The sequence below is a fragment of the Uranotaenia lowii genome, chromosome 2 (genome assembly GCF_029784155.1).
Source record: "Uranotaenia lowii strain MFRU-FL chromosome 2, ASM2978415v1, whole genome shotgun sequence".
NCBI lineage: Eukaryota > Metazoa > Arthropoda > Insecta > Diptera > Culicidae > Uranotaenia > Uranotaenia lowii.
The window spans coordinates 434,533,578-434,544,060 of record NC_073692.1 but is presented as its reverse complement, the minus strand read 5'-3'; the positions used below and the strand labels follow the sequence as shown (position 1 = coordinate 434,544,060).

The 10,483-nt window shown below is 35.6% G+C and overlaps 1 protein-coding gene across 1 annotated transcript; it reads right to left on the bottom strand.

Annotated features, from left to right (window-relative positions):
* Window positions 1-7,524: 7,524 nt before the first annotated feature.
* LOC129743440 (uncharacterized) lies at window positions 7,525-8,672 on the bottom strand. Its single transcript, XM_055735474.1, has 4 exons — window positions 8,591-8,672; window positions 8,271-8,526; window positions 8,026-8,189; window positions 7,525-7,966 (listed from the first exon to the last, which is right to left on the bottom strand). Exons 1-4 carry the CDS (start codon window positions 8,634-8,636, stop codon window positions 7,665-7,667), a joined length of 768 nt encoding a protein of 255 aa, XP_055591449.1. The 5' UTR covers window positions 8,637-8,672; the 3' UTR covers window positions 7,525-7,664.
* Window positions 8,673-10,483: the final 1,811 nt, after the last annotated feature.

Here is a 10,483-nt window from a genome sequence, read left to right as displayed (position 1 = left end):
GGGGGGCCCCCCGAGGGAAAAAAAGTTTTAACATTACCTTAATCATAATACTCTAATTTCAACAAATCTATGAAAAGAAATCCAAACTTGAAAATCGGTATGAGATCTTGAAATAAAACAACTAAAGGGAGGCCCCGTGAAATAATATCTAGAATAGTTTTTCTCTTACATAAGTTAAGGGGGCCCTCTAGAGTAAGCAGTGATGAAGTTCTCCCGCATTTTGCGAGCAAAGAATCTCAAAATCTTGGTATTGAATTTCAAAACTTTCAACCAAAAATTTAGACAAAAATAATATGCACCGAATTCGAAACTAAAATTTAAAAAAATATGAGGCAAAACACCCTTTCTTATAGAAACATATCAGAATATCCTGACTGTACAGAACATGAAAAATAAAGAAAAACATCTCCTCATTTTCATTTCATACAAACGTCTTGCACAATAATAATTTTTAATATTACGTTTACTTTTTAAATAATGCTTACTGCCCTTAAATAGCAGCTAATTTTACCAAAACTGGTTCACAGTGCTAAGAGAGAACAGAGATTCTTTATGATAAACATTTCAAATTTTCATCCGGGCAGTATCCGGGTTATACCCGGTTTATTATAACTTTTTTAAATACAGTTTTGAAAGAAAAACTGTAGTTGCCTATTTTTTAGGTGATGGAAAGAATTAGAGAAACATGAGGTATCAAAGAACGAAAGAACATAAGCCGTAAGCCGTAGTTGCCTAAATTGGATCGAACGACAGAACACAGTTTCTGTATTGGATTTCCATCTCAATTTCTGCCTTAGACTTGAAATTCGTATGAAACATTTTCAACGGATTCAACCAAAATTTTATCATTTACTGAAGTTAATATTCTGAAGTCAGCATATCGTTTTCCAAATGATCATTCTCAAATTATCATAAAAACGATCTCAAAGTTAAGATGCAAATATCATTATAGATTCTCTTAACATGAATATTTCTATGTTTTTAATTTTATCTTTTTCCAGATTCATTTCATTGAGATTTTCAAGTCTTGTGATGTTTCTTCAGTTACTGAAGTTCAGTTTCATGGTTTTTTTGAATTTTGATTCCTTATCCCTCATTTGGATTCCTTATCTGACTTTTTTCAATGATAACTGAATCTGTGTTTTATATATTTAATCTCTATTCTGATTTTTTTTAATCGATCAATTTTGCACTTATAACCCTTTGGCTTTGAGAGCATCGAATGAAGCTTTTGGCACATTTAGAAAAACATTTTTTTTTTATCTGATAAGAATCATGTACATAAATATTTCATGAAAACTTTTTTTTATGTTTCAAAGATTCAAAATTGAAATGCACATTTTTAATCTTGAAATTGAAGGCTTGAATCTCTTTTTTTTTTTTAAATTAAATTCATATATTCTTTCTTAAAACTTGTTTTGAAGTTATGATTTAGATTTAAGACACTGAATTGTGGTTCTGAATGTAACCGGATATTTAGTCTTGAATTCTTATCTATATGGAATTTGAATATAATTATTTTGGTTATTTTTTTGAATTTTGTATTCAATGTTTCATGATTCTACCCAATTATCATTAGGTAAATATTTGTCAATGAATCACAAACCAGGCGAGCAATGATGAAATGAAAATCATTTAAACTATCTATCCGGTCATTTTTCTTAATCAGAAAATTTTAGCTGGTGATAAGGTTATTTAAAAAAATGAGAATTAAATTTCGCATTTTGCAACTCGAATCAGAGCTTCAATTTTAAAAAAAAAATCTAAATTCTCCCGCAATGTTTGCACGTGATTAATTAACAATTTTTATTTGAAAATACCAGAAACTATCTTTAACGCTGACAACATGGCTATTGGAGACAGTAAACTAAGCTCATATCCAGTTCTTTTACACGTATAAAATGTTTTGTATTTTCTGGGATAGCATTTGAAAAAAAAATCGAATCATAGGGGCCCCCCGAGAAAAATTGCCCCGGGCCCCCCGATGGCTTAATCCGGCCCTGGTGATTAGGCAGTAGTGGGAGAAAGAGAGGCTTAAAATGTTTCATATTACGGTCCATATTACAAGAAATATGTGCATTGTGCATGCATATATCAAATTAATTGCTGCAGGTTGTTTTCAAAAAAGTAACAATTACAAACCTGAACAACCCAGCACACATAAAATCGCATTAGAAGTGATAGTTCAAATCGTTAACAATGTTAATGCGAATCGCAATTTCTACCAAATAAGTGAATGATCCTAAAAATGGTTACTTGAAGACGGTTTAAATGATATAAATCGGATATGATAAAAAGTTCGCCATGCGTGCAAGTTTGTTCTCCCGTGCAAGGTTCAAGTGAAAAAATAATCTTTTTGTTCTCTTTATGATAAGCAGTGCAATAAGATTGCTGAAAATGAGTTTGTTCATTTAGAAAAACTGTCCAATGAGAGACGCAGCAAAAAGATATTGTCGCTGGCAACGGTTTGCATGCATTGAGAGCTAAACTTGCGCTTAGCCGTATGTTTTTAGGATGTAGGAATAAGGTGTTGAATATCGTCCAATTAGTATAATTCTTTTCGCTTAATCTATGTTAATACTGTTTTTTCGATTTTTATGCGATGATTCTATAAGATATATGAAACGTATAACGATTTTTTTTGAGAAATATGCCTTCAAAAATGTTTGCTAGGAAATTGAATTCGGACTTGAGGAATCGGGTCACTACTGAACATGTTTACATTTTACATTTAATTTAATATTTGAACTTGAAATATGAAGAGAACTTTTCAAAACATTGTTAAATTAGCTTTAACTTATGATTTTCTTAATGATTTTCAGATTAGATTTGAAAAAAATCAGTGCGTTTTTTGAAAAATTATTTGACCTGGCTCCACAGGGATGCATTCAAAATCAAAATATTTGAAACTCAACCTGTTTCTCTAAGGGGCGAAAACGGCAATTTTGTCTTAGTAAATTCCCGTTTTGGGTACGTCCTTTAGATAAAATTAATCGTTTCATTCTTGTTAAGAGGTTAGGGTTGAGGCCTTTCGGTAGGGTAGTGTTCGTAAAGAATTGTCAATGTATCCTAATAGGCTTCCAGTAGAATCCGTATTAGTATTGGATAACTGCTCAGCCCACTGTGAAGTTGAAGATCATTGTAAATCATTGTAAAAAAAGGCTATAGCGAACATAGAAGTGGAAAAAATTAGATTTGCTTACAAATTGTGTTTCTAATGTTCATTTTAAATCGTTCTTAGACACCCTATAGAGAACGTTTGATTTTCAACGTGTTAAAGTATTAATTTTCATCTTGACGTCCATCTGCAATAATTTTTGATTGATTGCACGAAACAACGTGAATTTTTTACCATAGGTAGATGGTGTTTATATCAACAAACCCCTGTAAAAGAATTTTGGCAGCGGTCATTTTGGTATCGCTGCAACACAATAAGTGATACACGATTCTAGCTGGACCTATTAAGTAAAATTGTTCAAATTATTTATTTAGGGGAAAGTGTTCCTAAATGCGCATGTTAGGTAATATGCGCATACAGCCGATTGACGATATGGCTAGAGATTCATCACATCTAATCAGTGCATTTTGTGCGTAGTACGCTTTTAACACATGGCATGAAAAAATTAAATTGTTATATAAAGTCGAAAAAATTTAAAAATTCAAACAAGATTTTTGTCAGTTTTGATATAATATATTGAATTTTAATTATCGTGCGTACAAATTCTGTGAACAAAAATTTTAATGGTTTTTCTTTCTTATTCATCTGGAAATCGGAAATTCAACAAATTGAAGCTTTTGGCAAAGTTGTAGATGATAAGATATTGGAATACGAGGCAGGTTCTGAATGCCCATATCAAGGCAGGTTAAATGCCTATATCAAGAAAAATAGATTATTCTTATAAATTTTTTACTTCCTATCATTTAAACATTAAATCTACGCTCAAATCACGATCTTACAGCGAAAAAATAAGAACTTCATACTGATCCGATAAAAATACAATATGAACAAAATATTACCATGAAATATGGCCATATGGCATACTTAACTATGTTTCATGCAAAAGAACTAGTGATGTAAAAAATTTCACCAAAATTTCAGCCTTGACGTATGCCTAACATCCGTTTCTACCATTTTCAATTAAATAATTTCAAAATATTGCGAGTGTAAATGAAATATAGCTTAAAACATAAATATGCGCATTTAGCCCGCCGGTTTCGGAAATCGACTATTTTGACTTCTTTTATTATAAAATTATTTTCACAAAAACTGTAAGAGATTTTTAACAGAAAAATTGCTCTTACGTATAGAAAACAGATGTCCGCTCATGTGCATATAGTTTTCAGGCTCCTATCTATCGGAATATGTGAGAAAATGAGTGTTTTCCTTAATATGCGCATATTACCCGCCTCTCCCCTACATAGTATTCCGTCTTACGACATAACTTGACGAACATAATTCCTAAAACTCACTCGGTTCATAGCAACCGTTCTCCAATTTCTCGGGCACCCAACGTTCGCCAGATCACGCTCCACTTGGTCTAACCACCTCGCTCGTTGCGCCCCCGCTCGTCTTGTTCCTACCGGATTCGTAGCGAACACCTGTTTTGCAGGACAGTCGTCCGGCATTCTCGCAACATGTCCCGCCCAGCGTATCCGGCCAGCTTTCACCACCTTCTGGATACAGGGTTCGCCGTAGAGTCGCGCGAGCTCGTGGTTCATCCTTCGCCTCCACACTCCGTTCTCCTGTACGCCGCCAAAGATGGTTCTTAACACTCGTCGCTCGAATACTCCGAGTGTACGCAGGTCCTCCTCGAGCAATATCCATGTCTCGTGCCCGTAGAGAACAACCGGCCTAATAAGCGTCATATACAGGTTACACTTCGTGCGAGGGCTAAGTCTTCTCGACCGCAGTTGCTTGTGGAGTCCATAGTAGGCACGACTTCCGCTGATAATTCGCCTCCGGATCTCACGGCTGGTGTCATTGTCTGCGGTCACCAGTGAGCCGAGATAGACAAAGTCTTCGACTATCTCCAGCTCGTCGCCGTCGATCGTGACCTTGTTATTGCTAAATTGTTCAAATGTTATTTTTTTCAAAGTAGGTAGGTATTATGATATACTCTTTAGATTTCAGATTAGAACATTGGAATTTTCAATTCGAACTTTATTGTCCAAATTTATTAATCTTAAGCTCAAAAATTAAGAAGAACATTTAGATACCAATCTCAATTCGAAACGTAGCAAATTAAAAACCATTTATGCTGTGCGTTACAGCGTTGATTTGATTGGTCATACAAATTGAAATTCCCGTTGTTCGGTAAATGGCGGCTGATAAAATTTGGCAAATGGCTCGCTCACACAGCAGCATAGCAGCATAACCATCAGTTGGAATTGGGCCGAATTTGCTTGCAGTCATGCGAAAAACCAACATTTTGCTCCGATTCCGTCATCATCATCATCATCATCAGCTTCGCAGTGAGGAAGGGAGGATTACGCAGTCTTTTCGCACATATTTCCGTGTGTCTATTGTACAAGGTAGCTAGGCCTACATGTTCGATTGTGCGAACGAAGAGAGAGCGTGGCCTATTGGGCAGCACCAGCAGAACCATCTCGAGCAATCAAGCGCATTTTACTTGATTATACGTAATTATGTAAAATTGACGAGCTAGCGGGGCAATACTCCGGAAAATAGGTTTTCTACAGATTCGCGGAACCGCCTCCGCCTTGATTGCTGCCTGTGGCCCCTTGTTGGTCCCGGTTCTCGAGTCCTGGAGTCCAGCTGGAGGAGGATCTGCTTCGAACGAAACTAGCAAAGACGCGGGGGTGGAGGGCAACACACTAATGGACACATCAAGGCCCACTGCGTCCAACGATTTCAGCCTCCATTTGGGACTCGAATTCCGGCAACTACGCAATCGTTTTACAAGTTGGCACAAGAGGAAGAAGTATTCTACGAGCAGAAAAAAAAGAAAAACAACAGCACAACGTAACGTATTCATGGGATCAGTAGGCTGGGTAAAATAGCGCCTAAGGACGACGACTGCCTACTGAGCTGACTCTGACTGGTGGACGTGCTAACGAGAACGAGGCCTGCTATGATTGTTGTTTCGATTTTGGGATTTTGATGCCGGGCTCTTACTATTTTTGTTGTTGTCCGGATCCGGGGAATAGCTTTTGGCCCATTGCGCCCTGCATGTTGTACGCAGCATTACAGGCAGCCAACACAATGAAAATTCAAATTAAATTGCTGCAATTTCCACTAGATTGCGAAGCCGGTTTCCTGCAGCCCTTGCAGTATTCGCATGGGAGTGAACTGTGAATGTGCGTGTGCGTGTGTGTGATCTTATGTGGGGGTGCAAATTGAGGGATTAGCCTGAAATTATCCGTGAAAATCCTCTGCCATCGAGGCTGATTGACTTATATGGTTATAATATGGGTGTAGGGGTTTAAATTTGCTCTTTTATAAAACGATATTAAATATTGATATTACTCAATGATATTTGATTCCAGCTTTTATGAAATCCGTAGGCAGCTATCAAGCTGAGGGATCGAGAAAAATTTAATTTCCGAAATGATGCAAACAATTTATTCACAGAATGCCACTTTTTACTCGATGTCAAAAAGGTTTGTGTTAAATTAAAATGTCATCCGATTTTGGTCTCTATTGTACTTCGACTTAACGGGCAATTTTTCTACTCATTTACCCATTTGTTGTCACTCAATCGATTCAAGTGTACCTACATTTAATTTAATAGCCTACTTGGACGAATGTTCTCGAATGAAAATAAAAACGAAAAATAAATTATAAATGCATTGTTTCACCAATGCAATAATGAGGAAAAGAAATGAGCAATCAAACCGATTTAACACATTTTGTTAAAAAAAAAACATAAAAGAAGTGGGAAATTTCTTTTCGCGTAGCAATTTCAGCAAAGCTGTGAAGCGCAATATAGGAATGGCAAATTTGCGATCCCTTCAATCATATTTTTTCTCCGTTCGCTTATTGAAAAGCAAAATGAGAAACATAAAAGGAGCGAGCAAACGAATGAATGAACGACGAAGGTGACAAGTGCCATTCCTCAAAGTATTAAGAAATTTCACGGAATCGTGTGCGAGATTGCATCTGATGAGGGAGTTAGCCTGACGGTTTTCCAGTCGGATTTCTTACACGATTTCAATTTCGGAACATATGCAAGCGAGATGAAGGCAAAAAACGACGGCCACACGAAATGCACCATAAATAAGATAAATTGCCAAAGATGTCAGTTTTATTATAATGGATTCTGGTTATAAATAAAATGTTGCTGCTGCTTTTTTTGGAGAAGGTTAAACGCTTGCAGCTGCAAGTGTAAAAAGCAATTCAATTCACTCAAATGAGCTGCGAGCTGCTGCTTCCAGATTATGACTGTGGATTCTCATTCCAATTCGGATGTTTGCCATTCCTTTCCTGGCTGGGTGTCACCGTTTGACTTTCAACATGACGGATTTCACGTTTGATCAATTTGGACAGCTTCTTTTGCAGGTTATGGAATGTTGTTTACAGTTTGAAGAATGAAATTTCCTTTTTTTCACAAAATATTTACTGAATACATATTTTATTGAATTGCTTATATGAATGTTATTATTGCAATATAAAGACTCTTCACTTAGTCGTCGAAACTAATTGTTCATACTTCAGCTTTATCTTTGCTAGCATTATTTTCATCGCCTGCTAAACCAGTGCTAGTTACAGTATCTTTCATACAGCCTATTTGCTCCATGAAAGGATCCGTGACAGCATTCATAACCTTCATAATACCTGGAGCTCCACAGTCAATTGTTTTGTTTTGCAAACAACCCCGCACCAATTCATAATCAGAGCACCCGTAGTCCATTGAAAATTTATTTGGATCCAAATTCATAATAGCACAGTTGCTGATGTTTTTGAGAATTTGAGGAGCACATTGCATGAAATTTGGCTGAACCATTTCTGAAAATAAAGAACGTTTTTACTCGTAAAACAAACTATTCAAAACAAACTCTTATTACCTTCAACGATAGTCGAATTACCGCACACTAGATTGAACAAATTGTTGATGATTTTGTTCGCTATCTGTCTTGCTTTTGAAGCTTTGTCTTCCCTAGCACACATTGAGAATGCCTCAGCAATGCCATCCAAGCAAGCGAGACTTGAGTTTATCACTGGACACAGTCTTTGAAATATAATTAAATTAGTACATATTTAAAAAAAAAAAACGAAAACAAGAATAAATCAAATTGTAAGTGCTACTTACGGTTTCACCCGTTCGGTAGAAAGTAATTCAAGATTCTCTGTGATCTGGTCCAATGTGTCTATATCCTTGACGGTGAATTTACTCTCGATGCACAAGCCAAGGTCTAGGAGCGTGGAGAAAAATTTTCGCATGCCTGCATCGGAGCCCGATTCCGCGACGCAAACCAATTGCATTATATTCAGATCTTCTAGAGGTATCTCCCAGTTTGGTTCTTCCTCGGTTTTAACGGGGCTCGCGAATGTCATTTTAAAATTACCTAGTATTGAAATTATTCAGGAATATATCTGTCATATTTAAAATAGGTTATGCTTTATACTTACACCTCAATGCTAGAATAACTAGCACAACAATCTTTGAAATTGTCATTTTTATTGAAATGCCTTGAATGAGTGCCACTTTGAACAACTGATTACCGAAGACTGCCAAACGTACTGTGAGGACGTCATTTTATATCAATCAATCCCAGAACACAAACCACTTTTCTGAAACAAACTTCGTTCCTTGATATTGAAATATTCTGCGAAAATTGGCAAATGTAGCTGGGTTCATTTGAAATGAACGCTTACTTATGGTTTCCATCATTATCAGTTGATTCGTTGTGTTATTGTCTATTCTTTCAGCATTCGTAATTATTTTTCATAAGTGTTGTAAAAATAACAATTCATCGATCTTTTTCAAAGAATATTCGAGGGTATTTATTCACAAGACTCGTTAACTTCATAGACACAATAAAAATAATATATTTTGAATGAGTATCAAATTATTTAGATTTTTTCTACGCTTGCCAAAAGATACTTTTAAAGGGTTCTCAATGGAGTGATCGGTTTTACAGTTTCTTTTTCAATTCCGGTATTTCGGTATTTGTCATTCATAAAACCTTTACAACCGGTATTTTTCCAAAGTATATTAAATTCATGAGAAGGTTTCGCATAATTGCAGTGCTCAGAATGCTCAGAATTTATAACCTAATAGATGATGCATTAATTTCAACTAAACAACATGCTAATGTGCAGATAATCATTTTGGGAATTTTTGATCATCATATAACTGTGATTTTTGGTTGCTGAAATCATAGTAGTTTCAAATATAATTTTAGGCGAATTTTGATCCTATATTCTGCAACACAGTATCCAGATTCATGAACAGATTTTACAGATTTAGTAAATGTTTTAATAATCTTTTAATGAAAATCATATGAAACTTTATATACAAAAAGATTTGGCGAAAAAATATTTAATTTGATTAAACAAAATACTGACACAAATTTTTGGTTTACTCACAGGATAAAAGATTATTAGAGTAAGGTGGGGTAAAAGAACGAGTCGGGTAAAAGTACGTTTTGGGATTATCACAAACCGAGAACAGTAAAATTCAAAACTCTGGCGTGGATTGATAGTGATTTGGATTGCCAACAACCAGCCATAATTTTTTTTTTTCGTAGAAATTGAAAATACTCCGAAAAATTAGGTAAAGTAGCTTTTTTGATAGAATGATGTAATATTTCAAATAACGGCAATCATGTTTATGCAATCAAAAGTCTGACTTTCAATGAAAGTTTTAATGAGTCTTTTTAGTTGTTTTTATGCTCAAATGCCGAAGAAAGAATTTGATTACTATGTCTCTGTTCTGCACAATAAACTGTGAATCATAAGAAACCTTAAAGGGGCAAAAGTACGAACTGCAAAAGGGGCAAAAGTACAAAGGGTCTACTGAAGTAAATCTGAACGGAAAATTTTAACTTCTTTTTTTTAATGCTCTGGAAACATCAGCGCATATTTTTGTTTCTATAAGACTTGCTGGCATAAAAAATGGCTCCAATTCGATGAGAATTGGAACTTCAAATTAACGCAGGTTATTTGCCCATATATAGGATTTGAATCAGAAATGAAAACAGAAGCTGCTGCTGTAAGCAGAGATTAATACAAAATAATTTTCCTGTTGACTTCATACAGAATTGTGGAATTTTGAATGGTCGTACTTTTACCCCACATCATTCGAACTTTTGCCCCAGAGGTGGGGTAAGAGTACGTTTCGATAGCAGTTAGGCATTTTCACTACTGCTATCAAATGCGTCGATCGATTACAACCGGCAAAATTTTCTAAAAATAGGATAGCACTAAGGTCGTACTTTTACCCCACCATACTCTATTGTCCAAAAAACGGATGTTTTCTTCGCAACCTCAGTTGTGTTCGCATTAATTTTGCCTCCCCAA

Bases quoted from the DNA above. Each gene is read 5' to 3' on its own strand.
- LOC129743440 (XM_055735474.1), bottom strand. From the start codon at position 8,636: ATGACAATTTCAAAGATTGTTGTGCTAGTTATTCTAGCATTGAGGT. The intron at 8,527-8,590 runs GTAAGTATAAAG...TTTCAATACTAG, and splicing joins AGTTATTCTAGCATTGAGGT to GTAATTTTAAAATGACATTC. The intron at 7,967-8,025 runs GTAATAAGAGTT...CTTTATTTTCAG, and splicing joins TAATTCGACTATCGTTGAAG to AAATGGTTCAGCCAAATTTC.